At 51.2% G+C, this 19,833-nt stretch overlaps 1 protein-coding gene across 1 annotated transcript in view; it reads left to right on the plus strand.

Annotated features, from left to right (window-relative positions):
- The window catches only part of TMPRSS13 (transmembrane serine protease 13), a 47,988-nt gene that overhangs the window by 4,225 nt on the left and 23,930 nt on the right, over nt 1-19,833 (plus strand). Inside the window, exons 3-12 of the mRNA XM_065881670.1 lie at nt 214-318; nt 3,455-3,577; nt 4,534-4,663; nt 6,825-6,917; nt 10,461-10,504; nt 11,773-11,935; nt 12,794-12,966; nt 16,402-16,500; nt 17,701-17,843; nt 17,998-18,183. Coding sequence (XP_065737742.1) covers nt 214-318; nt 3,455-3,577; nt 4,534-4,663; nt 6,825-6,917; nt 10,461-10,504; nt 11,773-11,935; nt 12,794-12,966; nt 16,402-16,500; nt 17,701-17,843; nt 17,998-18,183 — 1,259 coding nt within the window. The remainder of the gene's footprint in view (nt 1-213; nt 319-3,454; nt 3,578-4,533; nt 4,664-6,824; nt 6,918-10,460; nt 10,505-11,772; nt 11,936-12,793; nt 12,967-16,401; nt 16,501-17,700; nt 17,844-17,997; nt 18,184-19,833) is intronic.

Raw genomic sequence — 19,833 nt, forward strand, 5'->3', positions numbered from 1 at the left:
GAATTAAATGAGATAACACACGCAAATGCCTAGCTGGCCCACGGTAGATGCTGAGTAAAAGGGAGCTTGGTTTCAGGCAGGGGCGGTGCCATATTCTGGGTAGAGTGGTCCTAACAGGGCCCTCCTGGGCCAGCTTTCTTTCCTTCTCCCTCATCCATTGTGCCAGACTCCCCTCCAACAGCCTCACCCTCCCTACTTCTGGCCTGTTCCCAGGTATCCACTTGCCCAAGTTCACCAGGCGGGCGGGCCTGAAGCAGCTGCTGCTCATCGGATGTATCTTCTTCCTCATTGCCCTCGTCGTGTCACTCATCGTTCTCTGTGAGTTTAACAGAGGGAGCAGGGCTGGGCTCTGGTCACTGCGGGGTGCAGTGGGGTTCAGGGATGGGGACACGCAGCAGGGAGACGAGTGGGGAACGCACACTCACCGGCTGCCATGTCCACAAAGGGACACTCCTGCAAATGGCCTTGGACCATGGCACCTCCAGGCCCCTTGGAGATAGCTGGATTGAGAGGGTGGGAAGTCAGAGGAACGTGGCTTTGGTCCCGTCTGTGTTACTTACTTGGGCGAGTAGTTAACCAGTCTGAGCTCAGTTTCTGTTTCTTCAAATGGGCTTAAATTCATTCATTCAACTTATTATGTGCTCAGTAAAAGTTCCTAAAGATTTCACCGGCTTATAAGGAATAAATGAGCTCCTGGCATAACGCCTGGCACAAAATCCCACTCTAAAAAAGTCAGTTATTTAAAAAACAAACATAAAAACATTGATTAGGAAAAGTCCCCAGGCATTTTTAATCAATGGGATAAAGTGTTCAGGGGTCCAGGCTCCCTCAATTCCTCGCCCTCCTTTGGGAAAGATACTCAGGACATGTCCCTGGACTCCCTGCCAGGGAGTCCACTCTGAGCCCAGCACAGTGGGAAACCTTAGGAGGGAGCAAAGGGGATCACACATCACACCACCCTGTCCTCAGGGAGAGTACTGTCTCCTGGGGGACGTAGGTGGAAATGATTAAGACCAAGTGGATTTGAGTGTGACCATCAGCAAGAGAGGACAGCTGTATGGGCTGAGGTGGCAGGGACAGCTCCTAAAGGCCATAGGGCCAGATGAGGACCTAGAAGATGGGGGGGGGTCGCGTCTTGGGCAGGACATCTGAGCAGGATGAGGAGCTGCAGGAAATGGGGGCAGATGGGCGAGTTGGCATGGGGAGAGGGAAGGGACCCACTTAACCAGACAGAATATTCATTTGGGGACCTGAGGGCTGTCGTTTGGTTGCACGTGGCTGGGCCACATTGCAGAGAGCTTTAAATGCCAGGCTGAGGGGTAAGGATTCTGTTAAAGAGGCAGCACGGGTGGCGAAGGGCAGGTCTGTTTGAGGGAGAGGATTGCGTGGGAAGAAGTTGCACGCTGGTTAAAAGTATGACTTTATGTTTCCTTTTCTGGTAAGTGGCTTGAGGTGACCTCTAAAAATGGTTCGCTCTTCACTTGACCCAGAAAACCCCACAAAATCATGCAAGTCAAGAGGTTCAAATCTTCGTGTTCACTTTAAGAACACTTGTGAGACTGTCCAGGCCGTTAAGGGTATGCATATCCGAAAAGCCACCAAGTATCTGAAGGATGTCACTTTAAAGAGGCAACGTGTGCCATTCCGTCGTTACAACGGTGGAGCTGGTAGGTGTGCCCGGGCCAAACAGTGGGGCTGGACGCAGGGTCGGTGGCCCAGAAGGAGTGCTGAATTTTTACTGCACATGCTCAAAAATGCAGAGAGTAACGCTGAACTTAAGGGTTTAGATGTAGATTCTCTAGTCACCGAGCACATCCGGGTGAGCAAAGCCCCCAAGATGCGGCACAGGACTTACAGAGCTCATGGTCGGATCAACCCATACGTGAGCTCTCCCTGCCACATCGAGATGAACCTTACTGAAAAAGAACAGATTGTTCCTAAACCAGAAGAGGAGGTTGTCCAGAAGAAGAAGATATCTCAGAAGAAACTGAAGAAACAAAAACGTATGGCCCGGGAATAAATGCCGCAAAAAATAAATACAAATAAAAGTAAAAAAAACAAACAAACAAGGAGTATGGCTTTAGGACCAGACAGACCTGCCGAAGCATCTCCGCTCTGCCACTTACCAGCTGTGTGGCTTCATCAAGTTAATTAACTTCCCGAGCCTCAGTTTCCCCGCCTGCCTGACAATGCATGTGAAGGCGTCAACACAGAACCTGCCGCCACGTGGCATGCATGTGAACCTCCCGCTGGGGTGCCCCACCCGGCTGCCTCCCTTCCCCACAGGGGACATCTGCTCCAGTAGGAAATAACCCATGGAGGGGGAGATGGCGACTGAGGGCAGGTGCTCTCACAGCATTCCCTGAAGCCCCTGACCTCCGGAATTCCCAGGGAAGTGGTCACTGAGCAGCTGTGCAGTGGGGTCAGGACTAGAGCCCCCGCCCCCTGAGAGCTCTCTCTGCTACACATCAAAGTGATCCCAGGAGCCTCAGTGCCCAGGACGTGGGAGAGGGAAGGACCAGGGCACAGAGAGGAGGGGGAAGTCCAAGAGGTTAGGAGGGAATTGGTGTCTGGACTTGGAAGGAGCAGTCACACAAGGCTGACCTGCATCCAGGGTGACAGAGAGCATAGTGGGACCAGTGGGATATGTGAGGGCTGAGGAACAGGTTGCAGACAAGAGGCAGGGTGAGGAGTCAGAACCGGGGTTTCTTAGGCATCCAAGGGGAGGTGTTTCCGGGCAGGAGGGATGACGGTTCCTAGTTTGGAAAGAGATGGGTCTTAGAAGAAGTCATGAAGCTGATTTTCACATATGGTTTGTAAAGCTGTCGGCTTTTCAGCACAACTTGTACGTTTAGGAATCAGCCCCCTAGAGTTGCTCGCGGAGTGGGGAGACATTTACAGGCATCAAGACAAGTAACGGGGCAAGAACTGAGCCAAGGGGACACACCTTGTTTAGAGAAGAGGGAGGAGGAAGAAAATCCAGGAGCTTCTGAGGCTGGGAGGACAGCCTTTGCGAAGACAGGACAGCTAGTGGTTGCAAGTGTATGACTGAAGATGGAAGTGTCTCTGCTACAACCCACAGGGCACAGAGGCGGAGGGATGCCCGAGTGGCTCTGAGAAGGGGCCTCTGGGATGGTGGAGGAAGGGCTTTTTCTGACCACCACTCTGGCCGGCACATAGGGCAGGGGAGCTCCCAGAGTAGTAACCGTCTCCACAGCTCCCTCCCTCCCTCTCTGGGTGGCCGCTCTTGAGTGCTGCCCTGCTTGCAGAAGCTTTCTGGAGCATTCCGGAGCATTCCTGAGCAGCCTTTCTCTCCATACAGAAGGGGGATGAGAGACCCAGAGTCCAGGAGGGATTGCAGATCAGTGTCTCAGAACACCCAGGGCCTTGGGCTGCTTAGTGTCATGTCTCTCTGGGGCTGGCAGTGACCTGGCTTCTGCTTCATTTTTTTCAGTCTACTTCTGGCAGGGCCACATAGGGATCAAGTACAAGGAACCGGTAGAGAGCTGCCCCAAGCATGCTGTGCGCTGTGACGGGGTCGTGGACTGTAACCTGAAGAGCGACGAGCTGGGCTGTGGTAAGGAGGCCGGCTGTGTGTGTGAGCGCGCACGCACGCGTGTACGTGAGCAAGTGCACACCCGCACATGTGCACTCTGGGGACTGCAAACTGGGTATCAGCTCAAATGGGAGGCAAGGGAGAGAGACTCAGAGGGTCTGGGTTCTAGTTACAATAGGCTGGGGTTTGGAACCTGGCTTGGAGTGCTGTGTGACTTGGGTTAATCACTTACCTTCTCTGGGCTTCAGTTTCCTAACTTGGAAAATGAGTGGATTGGACAAGATTAGTGGTTCTCGGATACCATCTGACAGCTCGCAGCTACCAGACTGAGCAAAGCAGGGCTGCTCTGGCTGGAGGCAGGTGTGGGGTCCAGAGCTCTGTCCATGTGCCCAGCAGGTGACCTCTGACCTGCCACCTCTATGGTTCCATGAAGGTCAGTTTGTAAATGAAGGCTTTCATGAGCACAATGATCTCTTTGAGCGCTGGTCCTCACTGGTTTTTACTTGTGTTGTCCATGTACAGCCCTAATGTGGGTGTCTGTGGGTGCACATCTGGCCCTTCCCACCTGTGTGTACATGTGTGTCCTTGCCCATGACCACATCCATCTGTGACTGAGCCTGTCTAGCGATCATCACTCCCCTTGTCCCTCTCTTATTTGGGCACGTCACTGCCCTCGTGGGGTGATAGCTCCTGGCAGTGCACGCCCCTTCTCCCAGTGACGGCTGTGGGTCCCGTCGGATGGAGATCTCTTTCTGCTCCGCCCCAGCCCCTTGCCTTGGCTCTGCCCTTACTGAGCATCTTGGGCTCTGAGCACTGGCTGATGACCATCCCGTCCCGGGCCAAGCTCCCGGCTGTTTGCAAGGCCTCAGCGAGAAGCCTGAGGACAGGAGCGTCTCAGAGCCTTACTCAGTTCATTCCTCAAGAACTTGGAGCTTCCTGGTGCTGAGGACCTGCCTTGACCTTTTTTTGCCCTGCAGTGAGGTTTGACTGGGACAAGTCTCTGCTTAAAATCTACTCTGGATCCTCCCATAAGTGGCTTCCCATCTGCAGTGACAGCTGGAATGATATCTACTCGAAGAAGACCTGCCAGCAGCTGGGTTTCAAGAGGTAAACTCCCCCATGAGTCCCAGCTTCAGGGGTGCCTCAGACTCTTCACAAGGGCATCTCAGGATCATTGACGGAAACACTTATTAAAAAGACTCTCGGGGACCAGGGCTGAGGTCACTAGCTAATAGCACACTTGAATTATTCAAAGGGACAGTGGCCTGGGGAGCCCAAGTCTGGGGACAAGCTCTTTCCAGGAGGCCAAAGTAGTTATTTGCAGATGACGTTCCTGTACGGTTTTTTGCATCAAAGCATCCTCGTGCCCACGCTCGCATTCAGTGGTCGCAGAGGCCCTGTGAGGTGGGTGGGCATTCGGGCAGGTCTCGTCTTCTCCTCACATCTGGGAACCAGCAACTCAGGCTGTGCAAACCCTTCAGTGGACTTTGAGCAAAAAAGCAGCTGCGGCTTGGGCTAGAACGCGTCAAACGAGGAACGAGATGGGCAGACGTGGCTAGGTAAAGTCACTAGCATCTTTGGCTCTACAGATCTGAAACAAGAAGCTGGCACCAGTGGGTGGAGTAGGGAGTGGGGTTTACCGTGACCTTCCCCCTTGAAGGAGCCCCCGGTTGGCAGGCCACACAGTCACCTCCATCCTCCCTCTCGGTCTGGGTTTCAAACCAAGTAGTTCGGGGGTTCACCAACGTGTGTGAAGTTGTAGCGAGAAAGGTTTGTTTAGGATCTCACTGTGGGCTCTCTGTAGAAACCACCTAGAACACCAGGGCTTGGGGACGAGGACTTAGAACCAGTTCTCTGCCCCTACCTCAGCCTCAGAGTTCCCATCTGTGAAAGACGACCTGGGTGATCTAGTTGGAAGACAACGGACATCGTTTATCATTGAGTTGTGTGACCTTATGCAAATGCGAGCTTCCCTTGGGCTTCAATAGATAGTGTCATTTATTCAAAGAACATTCATCGAGCTTTTATTATGTCTGAGCCATTCACCCAGACAAGATCCCTGCCCTTGGACGATCTGGGATGGTGTGGGTGAGAGAGGCTTCAACCAATAATCACAGCACCGTGTGATGTGTAATGGAAAGGACACGTGGGAAGCATTATGCACACACAACGGAGAGGGCGCCTGACTGTGCCTGGAGGTCAGCAGAGCACGGACGAGGCCCCTGGGTAGAGGGACAGCGCCCGCAAAGGCATGCTGTCATGCAAGGGTGTCCCGTGTTCTAGAAACACGCCGAAGGGCCACACAGATAGGGGTCCATGGATCACCCACAGAAGAATCACCTGGGTGCTTGTTAAAATGTACCCTGAAATCAGAATCTCTGGGATTAGGATTTCAAACCTGCTTAACGACACCCGGGGGTGATACTTAGGCACGTTGTGGTCTAAGAGCCAAAAGGTTCTCAGGATTTAATGCGCAAACCCATAACATGAGGATCTTTAAAACGCAGAGTCTGGCTCGGCAGGTCTGGGGTGATACTGCTGCTGTCAGTCCATGGATCACAGTCTGGATAGAAAAGGGCTAGGTCAGTGTTTCTCAAACTTGAGAGCGCATCAGAATCACCTGGAGAGCTTGTTAAAACGGAAAACCAGAATTCTTGATTTGGTAGGCCTGGGACAGGGCCCGAGAATTTGCATTTCTAACAACTTCCCAGGCAGTGCTAACATTGTCCTCTGGGATTGGACCACACTTTCAAAACTACTGGGCTAGGGGCTTCCCTGGTGGCACAGTGGTTGAGAATCTGCCTGCTAATGCAGGGGACACGGGTTCGAGCCCTGGTCTGGGAGGATCCCACATGCCGCGGAGCAGCTGGGCCCGTGAGCCACAACTGCTGAGCCTCCGCGTCTGGAGCCTGTGCTCCGCAACAAGGGAGGCCACGACGGTGGGAGGCCCGCGCACCGCAATGAGGAGTGGCCCCCCGCTTGCCGCAACTAGAGAAAGCCCTTGCACAGAGACGAAGACCAAACACAGCCAAAAATAAAAAAATTAAAAGAAGGCTCAACATAAAAAACAAAAACAAAAACTACTGGTTAGTGCGTAGGGCTAGTAGGGGGCAGTGGTGGAATATGTGGGTGGGGTCTGAGATTGTGGGGTTTTAACTGCCTTTGGCCTCTGCAGCAGGGCTCGCTTGGGACTCTAATGCTGGCTGGGGAACCATGGGTGTGCGCTGTCTCAAGGAGGTTCATTCTTTTTCCCTCTCCTCCCTTGCAGTGCTTTCCAGACAGCCAGCGTGACCAGCACGAATTTTGACAGCAGTTTCTCAATCTCCAAATATAGTTCCACCTTCCAGGAGAGCATCTACAGGTGTGTGAGGCGGGCCAGGCTGTCAGCTGTGAGCAGGGGAGTGAAGGAGTGCTCTGAGTCAGGGAGCCCCTCTCCCTCGGCCTTTCTGGGATCCCACCTCCAGGAGTCCCTCGTGAATGTCAAGAGCATCTCAGAAACAGCTGTCATTCATTACCTGCCTCCTGACTTGAAAGCAGTCGAAGCTGGGTGCACAGAGCACCTCGAGGTCAGAGGGGCCCCCAAGAGTTCACCTGGTTGCCAGAGACAATGAATAAACCTCGGGGCCACTGGTCAGCCTGAGGTTTGGACTGAAAGCTGCTGCAGGGAGGGGGCTTGGGGTGGAAAGGGGGAAACATGACTGGGGTGGGGAATGGGGCGGGGAAGCTTCAGCGGGGGAGTGCCAGGTGCAGGTAGTTAGGGGGCAGGGAGGCCCATCTGAGGAGCATTGCCATCCCCCTGGGCCTCGCCATCTGTCATGTTTGCACTGCAGCTGCTCTTTCCCACCACCACTGGGTGGAGGGAAGGAGTGGGAGGGGTGCCCCACCAGCTAGCAGTATTTACCTTGGGGAGGGGAGAGAAGAAACTAGGCTGTGAGAGAAGTAGGCATGGGGAGGGAAGGGAGGCAATGAGCTGCCTCCTGGATGCCTGCTTTGTGCTGGGTGGTTCACATGCTACGTTTCTGGCTGAACATTGAGCAACTGTCAGGGGAATGTTGGGTCACCTGTTTAGCTGGAGAGAGATGCTGGGACAGTGAAGTCATGAGTTCAAAGGACATGGACCTAGCCAATATGTGCAATCTGCCACAGAAAAACGGACGTTGGGAGAAGAGTGGGCATGGTTTGCACTACGCCATCCCCATTCCTGCAGAAAGCACTGGAAGGGTCTGTCCCACCGGGAGGGAGAAAGGTCAGAATCTCCATCTTCAAGTGGGGTTTATCCCAGGAACGCAAGGATTCTTCAATATACGCAAATCAATCAATGTGATATACCATATTAACAAACTGAAAGATTAAAAACCATATGATAATCTCAATAGATGCAGAAAAAGCTTTTGACAAAATTCAAGACCCATTTATGACAAAAACTCTCCAGAAAGTAGGCATAGAGGGAACTTACCTCAACATAATAGAGGCCATATATGACAAACCCACAGCCAACATCATTCTCAATGGTGGAAAACCTGAAACCATTTCCTCTAAAATCAGGAACAAGACAAGGATGCCCACTCTCACCACTCTTATTCAACATAGTCTTGGAAGTATTAGCCACAGCAACAGAGAAGAAAAAGAAATAAAAGGAATCCGAATTGGAAAAGAAGAAGTAAAGCTGTCACTGTTTGCAGATGACATGATACTATATAGAGAGAATCCTAAAGATGCTACCAGAAAACTACTAGAGCTAATCAATGAATTTGCTAACGTAGCAGGATACAAAATTAATGCACAGAAATCTCTTGCATTCCTATACACTAATGATGAAAAATCTGAAAGAGAAATTAAGGAAACACTCCCACTTACCACTGCAACAAAAAGAATAAAATACCTAGGAATAAACCTACCTAAGAGGACAAAAGACCTGTATGCAGAAAACTATAAGACACTGATGAAAGAAATTAAAGATGATACAAACAGATGGAGAGATATACCATGTTCTTGGATTGGAAGAATCAACATTGTGAAAAATGACTGTACTACACAAAACAATCTACAGATTCAATGCAATCCCTATCAAACTACCACTGGCTTTTTTTCACAGAACTAGAACAAAAAATTTCACAATTTGTATGGAAACACAAAAGACCCTGAATAGCCAAAGCAATCTTCAGAAAGAAAAATGGAGCTGGAGGAATCAGGCTCCCAGACTTCAGACTAAACTACAAAGTTACAGTAATCAAGACAATATGGTACTGGCACAAAAACAGAAATATATCTCAATGGAACAGGATAGAAAGCCCAGAGATAAACCCACGCACATATGGTCACCTTATCTTTGATAAAGGAGGCAAGAATATACAGTGGAGAAAAGACAGCCTCTTCAATAAGTGGTGCTGGGAAAACTGGACAGCTACGTGTAAATGAATGAAATTAGAACACTCCCTAACACCATACACAAAAATAAACTTAAAATGGATTAAAGACCCAAATGTAAGGCCAGACACTATGAAACTCTTAGAGGAAAACATAGGCAGAACACTCTATGACATAAATCACAGCAAGATCCTTTTTGACCCACCTCCTAGAGAAATGGAAATAAAAACAAAAATAAACAAATGTGACCTAATGAAACAAAAGCTTTTGCATAGCAAAAGAAACCATAAACAAGATGAAAAGACAACCATCAGATGGGAGAAAATAGTTGCAAATGAAGGAACTGACGAAGGATTAATCTCCAAAATATACAAGCAGCTCATGCAGCTCAATAGCAAAAAAACAAGCAACCCAATCCAAAAATGGGCAGAAGACCTAAATAGACATTTCTCCAAAGAAGATGTACAGATGGGCAACAAACACATGAAAGGATGCTCAACATCACTAATCATTAGAGAAATGCAAGTCAAAACCACAGTGAGGTATCACCTCACACTGGTCAGAATGGCCATCATCAAAAAATCTACAAACAATAAATGCTGGAGAGGGTGTGAGAAAAGGGAACCCTCTTGCACTGTTGGTGGGAATGTAAATTGACACAGCCACTATGGAGAACAGTATGGAGGTTCCTCAAAAAACTAAAAATAGAACTACCATATGACTCAGCAATCCCAGTACTGGGCATATACCCTGAGAAAACCATAATTCAAAAAGAGACATGTACCACAAGGTTCATTGCAGCACTATTTACAATAGCCAGGACAAGGAAGCAACCTAAATGTCCATCGACAGATGAATGGATAAAGAAGATGTGGCACATATATAAATGGAATATTACTCAGCCATAAAAAGAAACAGAATTGAGTTATTTGTAGTGAGGTCGATGGACCTAGAGTCTGTCATACAGAGTGAAGTAAGTCAGAAAGCGAAAAACACCATATGCTAACACATATATACAGAATCTAAAAAAAAAAAAAAAAAAAAAAAGGTTCTGATGAACCTAGGGGCAGGACAGGAATAAAGACATAGACATAGAGAATGGACTTGAGGACATGGGAAGGGGGAAGGGAAAGCTGGGACGAAGTGAGAGAGTGGCATTGACATGTATACACTACCAAATGTAAAATAGATAGCTAGTGGGGAGCAGCTGCATCGCACGGGGAGCTCGATGCTTTGTGACCACCTAGAGGGGTGGGATAGGGAGTGTGGGAGGGAGACGCAAGAGGGAGGGAATGGGGGATATATCTATACGTATAGCTGATTCACTTTGTTATACAGCAGAAACTAACACAACGTTGTAAAGCAATTATACTCCAGTAAAGATGTTACAAAAAAAAGAAAAAGAAAAAAAGAAAAGAAACTCCATATTCTTGTGCAGAGGGGATGGGATGAGACTTAGCGGGAACCAATCACGGAAGGCTTCCTGGAGGAGCCAGCTAATGTGCCCTTTTCTCATCTTTTGTGTTTCCTGCTGCAGGTCTGAATGCCCTTCCCAGCAGTATGTGACTCTCCAGTGTCCCAGTAAGAAGATGCCCTTTCTCCTGGATAGTGGCCTGTGTGGGGTGGGAGTCAGGGGGCAGAGCAGTGGGGTCCCTATGAGGGAGAGGGCCAGCCCTGGGTGTCCAAGCCAGGAAGAGGGGCTGGAGCAGCAGGCCTGTTTCAGGGCCAGGGTCCCTGTAAGGCACCTGGATGGACATTCTCAGGGTAGCATTTCCCCTTCTCCTGACTCTGCTTAGCCCAGCAACCTCACCACTCAAGTCTCCTGGATTCTGGGCAGAGGGCAGAGGACTGGGAGAGCACGTCAGGGCCAGCTTAAAGCTCTGCTATCAATAGACGTGGAGCTAGATCCAGAGCCAACATTTATGGAGCACACTGGATGCCAAGGCACTGCGCCTATGGCTTTACAAACGTGATTACATTTAATTCTCATGAGGCAGGTGCCATTATTGTCCGCTTACTGAAAAGAGACTGAAAATTTTGCCTTACTTAAGGTCAGACCGCTGGTAGGTAAGGAGCTGGTATTGGACCTTGGGTCTGACCCCAAAGCCCAAACTGTTAACCGGTCCATGAGTGCTGTGTTCTCATGATGCCCAGGTGGGGTGCTCCCCTGAGCAGGCGGGCACAGTGCTGTGGATGGAGCCCCCTCAGACCACCGCTGGCTCTTCACTCTCTCCTTCTTCAAAGAAAGAACAACACATGTGAACAAACTCTGTCATGATTTCGGGGGGAGGACTCAATCCAGAACATGTTTGGAAATGTTCGCTTGGGGTGCAGGGTCCCCAACAGCACGAAATGACCCACTGAGGAAACATGTGGGCACCACCTACCTGTGCATCATGGGAAGGGCTTTTCTCCTTTGTTTTGAAACAATCCCCCTCACAGTGCTTACCAATTCAGGGTCATGTTAGACTTGGTCTGCTTTCGCGAGGTCCTGACAGCAGCCCTGGAATTCACCGTTGTGATCCTAATGCCTGGCACAGTGCCCAAAGCATGAGGTATTTAGGAAGCATTTATCGAATTAATGGAAGAATGAATGAGTGGGAGGAAAGAGGATCTTTCCTAGGACCAAACTACCCGCTGGATGATCCCAGAAAGCTAACCCACCGTGTGGGAGCTCTGTGTTGGCAGGAAGCAGCTGTGCTCCTTCAGATTAAGTGAGCAAAGCGGCCTCCATGAGTGGGTGGTACCCTCAGGATGCGGCTGCCTGAGATTCCCTGGGCCTGGGAGCATGGTTGCTGCTCTGAGAAAAGCTGAGTTCATACCAGCTTATCTCTTCTACTTCTCCCCAGACTGTGGACTGAGGACCCTGATCGGGCGGATCGTGGGAGGGGCGCTGGCCCCAGAGAGCAAGTGGCCTTGGCAAGTCAGTCTGCAGTATGCCCACACCCACATTTGTGGGGGCACGCTGATCGACGCCCAGTGGGTTCTCACCGCCGCCCACTGCTTCTTCTTGTAAGTGCCCAAGGGGGCAGTGATGCGACACCGCTAAGGGTCGGGGACGCCAGCAAGGGCTGAGGGCAGACTACTTCTCTCTGTGGAGGAGGGCTTTGTTTGTGAGGCTGGCCCCTGTGGGCTGGGCAGCTCGTGTGTGGTGAGGACCATGGTTTGCCGTTGGTATTTGGTCCTGGGGACTGTGAGTTGGGATTGCTTGTTCTGAGCCAGTACAGAGTGAGAAAATACTATTGGTGGCTCCAAGGGGGAGAGAGAGGCAGGTAGAAGGAAGGAATTGGGAGCCTGCCCTAAAGAACAGGATGAAATAGAGAGGGTTGGGGCTTGTTGCTGCTTCCAGAAACTGGAAGTTAGAGGGGAGGAGCCCAAGACATCAGGAATGCTGTCCCAGGAATTGAGGAATGGGGATTGTGGGAAGGGCAGTGCGGTCAGCTTCTGACAGTCACCAGCCAGGCCTGTCCTTTGAGCTGGTGGACAGGAAAGGGCTCGGAGACGAGGCCTCAGGGGCACTGGCTTCCCCAGTAGTGAGGCTTCAGTGGGTCACTTTGTCCTGTCGAAAGCTCCGTTTCTGCTGAGATACTACTTACCACTGAGGTGTGTCCCACCCACCTTATTTGATCCTTGGTGGCGTCCAGAGGAGCCAGTGGGGCCAGTGGTCCTAGAAGTCTTACTCATCCCCTCCCGTTTTCTATTGTAATGTACAGAACCGCCAGTTCAGAGCGGTTGTTTGGAAGTAGGGGATTGTCCTAGATCCCTGGGCTAAGATAGAGAGCTCCCTCCAGAGGTCACTTCATCCATTCTCCTGCCTCCAGAGGGCTCTGCCATGTGGTGACTGGCCCATGCTCTCTGTGGCTCCTGCAGGACCCCGAATAAGATCCTGGAGGACTGGAAGGTGTACGTGGGCACCAACAACCTGCACCAGCTGCCCGAGGGAGCCTCCATTGCCCAGATCATTATCAACAGCAACTACTCGGACGACGATGACGACTATGATATCGCCCTCATGCGGCTCTCCGAGCCCCTGACTCTGACCAGTGAGTGAATCCATGCCTGTCACACCCCACCCTGCTCATCCAGCAGCCCTGGGGCCCAGCCTTTACACTTAGCAGCATCCACTGACCCATCCCAGGGTCCAGAGCTTCAGCATGGTGGACGTCAAAGATTTTTAGAGATCATTTAGTGGAACACCTCTGTCTTACAGTTAGGGGAACTGAGACCCAGAGGTTGGAAACAAACTCACCCCAGTGACACATCTGACATTGCAAATTGGTGACAGAGCCAGGGTTTGGATACTGGCCTTCATCAAGATAAACAGATCGAATTGTTTCACTGGTATATCGAGCACTTAACAGAGACCAGACCCTGTGGTAGGCATTTTACATCTACAGTTTCATTTACTCTTCACAACCCATCCTGTGGAGCAGGTACTATTATTAACTTCATTTTACATTTGAGAAGAGGAGCTTTAGAGAGAGAGAGTTCCCCGAGGCCATGCAGTAATGAGTGGCAGCTGCAAGACTGGGTCCAGTTGGGTCTGGCTCCTGAGCAATGCTCTTCCCATGCTGCTCTCTGCTGGCAAATTGCCAACACCAAAGTTGCGAACACAAGAAAAGTACCTATACATCCAAACATCTAACTGCCGTGAGAGCTGAGGGTGGAGCTGGGGACCAAATGGGGCTACAGGAAGGAAATGCTACCGAAGTTCTCAGGAGATCAGGGTTTATCTTCATTACTTCATCCACCCATTTGTTCACGCGTCAATACTGTGTGTCTACCACATAGCGGCTCTGCAGTTTCACTGCAAAGAGAACAAAACGGATGACACACACAAACAGCCACTTAGAAGCTAGTGATGTGATGTCGGGGGCACCCCGGGGAGCCGTGGTGGCACAGATTCAGGCACCTAATCAGCCTTGGCAGGCTACAGAGGCTTCTGGAAGCCTTGGAGGACTCTCTGTTTAGTCCGGCCTTTCTGGTGCTCTGGGCCTGTGAGCGGGCCTTTGCCGGCACATGAATTACGGAGGCGGTGTTGGTCCTGAGTCACGGCGGTTAGCTCATCACAGCGGTGTGCGGAGGAGAACCCCAACCCCAACGCAGGACTGGGCTGGGTGGAGCTGGCCTAGAGCCGAGCCCAGCAGAAGCCAAGCCCACCACCCGCCACAGGCGAGCCCTCTCAGCCCTTCTCCTGCCCCTCCTAGCCTTTTCTGTGGAGCCTGGGGCGGTGAGATGGGGGTGCCGTGCTGCCCCTGCCCTGCCCCTCGCGCACACATAAAAGCGGGCAGGCAGTCTGAAGGATCAGAACAGGCCTTCCCAGCCTTGTAAAACCCAGACTTCATTTGGCTAACCGTCCAGATCTTACCTGCCATCACCCCAAACCCCCTGAATATTATTTGGAATTCCAAATAGAATTAATTTGTAAAACTAAATTAAACCTATTATAGCACTACCTATGCTTTTCAGACTGCAGCAGTCCCTCTCTAGACTCTGATAGCCGCTCCTACCCCCTCCCACTCTCCTGGGAAGGAAGAATATCTCTAGGCTGCGACACTCACAGCTTAGATTTATTTAGTCCTGTGGTCAGACCATGTGCGCTGATTTTTGGTTTAGAGATCAGGGCAGAGTTTCTTTTTTTCTTTTTTTTTTTTTTAACATCTTTATTGGGGTATAATTGCTTTACAATGGTGTGTTAGTTTCTGCTTTATAACAAAGTGAATCAGTTATACATATACATATGTTCCCACATCTCTTCCCTCTTGCGTCTCCCTCCCTCCCACCCTCCCTATCCCACCCCTCCAGGCGGTCACAAAGCACCGAGCTGATCTCCCTGTGCTATGCGGCTGCTTCCCACTAGCTATCTACCTTACATTTGGTAGTGTATATATGTCCATGCCTCTCTTGCCCTGTCACAGCTCACCCTTCCCCCTCCCCATATCCTCAAGTCCATTCTCTAGTAGGTCTGTGTCTTTATTCCTGTCTTACCCCTAGGTTCTTCATGACATTTTTTTTTCTTCTTAAATTCCATATATATGTGTTAGCATACGGTATTTGTCTTCTTCTTTCTGACTTACTTCACTCTGTATGACAGACTCTAGGTCTATCCACCTCATTACAAATAGCTCGATTTCGTTTCTTTTTATGGCTGAGTAATATTCCATTGTATATATGTGCCACATCTTCTTTATCCATTCATCTGATGATGGGCACTTAGGTTGTTTCCATCTCCGGGTTATTGTCAATAGAGCTGCAGTGAACATTTTGGTACATGACTCTTTTTGAATTTTGGTTTTCTCAGGGTATATGCCCAGTAGTGGGATTGCTGGGTCATATGGTAGGGCAGAGTTTCTTAAACTGTCTGGTAGGCTGAGCACTTCGAAGTCACAGTACTAGCTGAGGAAACTTGTGAAGGCTCACTGATAAATTTACCCCATAAAAAGAGTAGAATATATAATAGTGTTACATGTTTTTAAGACTGCATGTCTCTAAAATAGGCACACACTATTTTAAGAAGTCAAGTTTTGTGTTTTTGCTTAATAATTGATGGCATCCCTTCATTTATTTTTTGTTTACTCTCTAGCAGAGAAATGTGTTCGACTCCCAATTTACAGGAGAAAAATTTTACATTCATTCTCCCTCCCTCTGTCTTTCTCCTCCCTCCATCCCTCCCTCCCCCCTCCCCTTCCTCCCCTCCCTCCCTCCCTTCCTTCCTTCCTTCCTTCCGATGAGCACTTTCTATGTGTCAGGCACTGTTTTAGGCACAGGAAGCTGCAGTGAGCATAACAATCGTGAACACTGCAAACATTCTATCAACTCTTTTCTTCTTGCAAACTGGTCGATGCTCTAGTCCACATGGGAACACTGGTCCTCAGAGGGCGCTTATGAAGTGATGTACAACCGCACCTTCTATATGATTCTGAGTGTGGGAGCAAGGGAGCAGCAGTTTCGTGGCCTGTGCCTCTAGGGATGTGCTCTCCCCATTTGGAGAGGTTGTCTCACCCAGGAGAGAGAGGCTCAGGCCCTGGCCAAACAGGGGTGCCCTCCCCAGACCAGGCAGGACACACCCCTGAGACGTCATGGTAGTAATACCTGGGATCTAGCCTGCACTGCTCCTTGCTCTGAGGGACAGGCGTGGAAGAGGCTCAGCCAGGACAGCCACTCTTGAAGAGAGAGACCCTCAGCCACCCAGTACCAGCTTGGCACAGGGGAGCTTCCAAGACATATGCATTTGCCCACATGTCACCCACTGAAAAATCAGAATGTCTGGGGGACTCTGACGGCACCCTGAAGGCTGGAGGGTCAAGATAAAGTGATTGAGTTTCTTGCCTGGTCCGTTCAAGGCCCTGAAAGATTCAGAAGCACTCTGGGGGGAAGGAGGAGGTCCTGAGACATTGGTACTCCTGTCCCTCCACACACACCCCCAACCAAAACCTCCAGCCTTGTCCCTTCACTGATGTCTTGAGGTCTTGTCACAGCACACGTCCACCCTGCCTGCCTCCCCATGCATGGACAGACCTTCAGCCTCAATGAGACCTGCTGGGTCACAGGCTTCGGCAAGACCAAGGAGACAGATGGTGAGAGGCAGATGCTAGAGTGTGTGGGGTGTGTGTGTGTGTGTGTGTGTGTGTGTGTGTATACATATGTGTCTGTGTAGAGTGTGTGGGGGTGATATGTCAGGGTATAGAGATGAGGGTCTACCTAGATGAGGGTTTGGATATATAGATTCATGGGCCTTGGTGTGAATGTGTGTGTATATACACCTGCGTATACATCAAAGCAGTTGCTGTGACAATGCCCCAGCCAAGAACACGAGGAAAACCCCTGTCTTTGAAAGACCTGGGTTCATTGTTCATTGAACCGAGGGAGAACTCACACCAGGGAGAACCGTGGGGCGTCTCAACAAGAGGGTGTCAGAAAGGACTTATAGGATTCGGGTGCTTTGAAGGGGGTTCAAAGAAGTGAAGTATTTCTCTAGATCGGTTGCCTGTAGGAGGCAGGGTAATCCTGTGAGTGGATATCTTAATGATCTCATCTAGAAAGAGTTAATAGACTGAGTCTGAAGCTGTAGTTGGTGAAGAAGCAGTAGCTGCTCATCCTGGCTGGGACAGGGGGCTGTTTGGTCCTTTCGTGGTTTGACCTACCTTGTGTTTTGTCTGTGCTGAAACAAGGCTAGGAAGCGGTTTGGTTTTCCCTCACTTCATCATGGTCACAGGTGGCCGTGCCTGGTGTCCGGTCTGTAAGATTATGTATACCGGGCAGGAGGGCACAGCAGTCAGCTGGCCTTGCCGTGAGCGTCGTGAGCTTGTGGCCGCCGCAGGTGTCAGGGCCTGCTCGTGGGGTGGAGCGGTGACCTCGCTTTCATCTTGGCCCTGTGACTGACTCGTTGGGTGACCGTGGGCAAGTCCTTCCTCAGCCCTAAATTTCTCCTTCTGTAAATGGATTCATCACACCTGCTCTCCTCAGAGCATGCGGTTACCAGAAAGAAATGATCTATTTGACGTTGCTTTGGATACAGAGAGGCACGGTGCGGCATGTAAGGCAGCCCGAAAGGCCTGTGAGTTTGTCTGTGTACGTGTGTCTCTGTGACGCGTAGTGAGTTGTGTCTGGTGTGAGGGTGTATGTGCCCATACATCCTGGGTGGCCTACCATGGGAACGGTGCCCTCCACGCCCAGGAGGCTGCCAGTCTGGGGTGTGGGGTGGGCAGCTGGAAGGCCACAAAGCCGCCCGGAGTCTCACTCCCTTCCCTTCTTCTCTCTCCTCCACTGCACTGAAGAGACGACATCCCCATTCCTCCGGGAGGTGCAGGTCAACCTCATCGACTTCAAGAAGTGTAACAACTACTTAGTCTACAACAGCGACCTCACCCCGAGGATGATGTGTGCGGGGGACCTGCGGGGAGGGAGAGATTCCTGCCAGGTGAGGCTGCTCCCACGTGGGGCTCAGGCTCTGGGACCCCAAGGGAAGGGAGGAAGCCTGAGGCTTTGGGGTCGGAGGGAGAGTCAGGTGCCCACCGTCTCCTGCCCAAGGGCTGCCCCTCTCACCCTGCTGATGCGTGTGCCCTCCCCTGTAGGGAGACAGCGGGGGGCCCCTGGTCTGCGAGCAGGGCCACCGCTGGTACCTGGCAGGAGTCACCAGCTGGGGCATTGGCTGTGGCCAGAGAAACAAACCCGGCGTGTACACCAAAGTGACGGAAGTCCTCCACTGGATATACAGCAAGATGGAGGTGAGAGCCCTGCGGGGTGTGTGTACCCAGCAGGTGGGGACTCCCAAAGGTGGGGTGCCTGGAAGAGGGCCTAGCCTTTCCCCAGGGTCTCGGCGAGGTCCCCTTGCCCCCTCGCCTTTGGGGGTGTTCAGAATGTGGAAATGACCAGGACAGGACAGGAGTCAAATGTTGGGCCGACCCCAGCTGCCTGTGCTTCTTCCGCCCCTTTTCCTCCTGCAAAACAGAGCTCAGAGGGTTGGAAAGTGGTGGGTCTAGGCTGGGTACCGGCCCCAGCCTCTGCCCAGTGATGGCCGCGTCGTGAGCCCACACACTGACAGGAGGAGGCCTCCCCTTATTGGCAGGAGGTGGGTCTCCCGGGAAACTGGGCATCAGGAAACGGAGGTCTACCCCCCACCTCTGTGGACCCGGTCCAGCTCCTACCTTCCCTGGGCCTGCATCCTAGCTGTAGGGCAGGGATGCTGTGCCAGCCCTTCCCTTCTCTGCCCAGGCAGTGAGGGCTCAGGTGGGGATGGGAAGGCTTCTCTGGAAGTCCAGTGGGGCGGGTCCTGTTCCCATCTTTTCCTCTGGGCTGCCCCTCTTCTCTGAGGGGCAGTGCCTGATGACAGCTGGGCTGAATTTTAGGCTCTGAGCCCCCACCTTCAGCCTTCTGTGTTCCAAGCACACGCTGCCCACCCTCACCCTGTTCTCCCTCTCCTCAGAGTGAGACGCGCTTCTAGAAAGCCTGAGTCCGGCTCCACCGCACGGCACTGGCTGCTGTAAAGACTCTGGCCAATGTGACCGGGCCATAGGCACCATCATCTGGGCTAAAGGCCACCAGACACCATCGTTAGTGCCACCTCCACTGTCTGCCACCTCTGTGAATACACATGTGTGTGTGCATGGGCACACGTGTGTGTCACTGCTTTCCCAAGGTCTTCAGAAACCAGGAGCGCTGTCAGCTCTTCTCAAACACCGGGCTGGAAATCACCTGAAGAGAACTGTTTGGACACCATGGAGGTTCCCACAGGGGTGACCATAATGGATGCAGGAGGTGGAGCCCAGGGAAGGGCCTGGAAGGTCACATCAGGAATTCTTGCTTCTCTGACCCTAACTTGGAGACTAGTCCAGAATGGGCTGCCCCCCCGCCTCCAGTGGCCCAGCCATCACTGCTGTCAGGGGCCAGTAATATGTTTCATGGAGTACTGGGACCATCCCTAGTGGGAAGATATTCCCGCTGACCTTCTGCGTGGCCTCTCCCCTCTCAGCCCTCCCGCTTGGGCCGTGTCGTGGCTGTCCCCGCTGACAACTCAGGACAGGGCTTGCTGTCCTCGTTTGGTCACAGGCTGTTGGAGGAAAATTTCATTTCATTTTATTTTTATATTCAAGAAATAGAAGTAGATGTATTTTAAAAATTCTCCACAAATCCCAGGAGCAAAAGAATCTAAAAGAAAAAAGAGTGGATATATGTACATGTGTAACTGAATTACTTTGCTGTACACCTGAAACTAACACAACATTGTAAATCAACGATCCTCCAATAAAAAATTAAAAAAAAATTCCAGGAGCCAAGAGAGCTAACGTCAATCACCTTAGGAACTCAGAGGGACTCCCGGCAGCTGTGCCCCTCTGCAGTCCCACAGAAGGCTCCTGCCCTCAAGGGGCCCTTTGAGATACTCAGGGAAGCAAATCCTCACTTGGGCTGGC

The sequence above is a fragment of the Phocoena phocoena genome, chromosome 8 (assembly GCF_963924675.1).
Source record: "Phocoena phocoena chromosome 8, mPhoPho1.1, whole genome shotgun sequence".
Taxonomy (NCBI): Eukaryota; Metazoa; Chordata; class Mammalia; order Artiodactyla; family Phocoenidae; genus Phocoena; species Phocoena phocoena.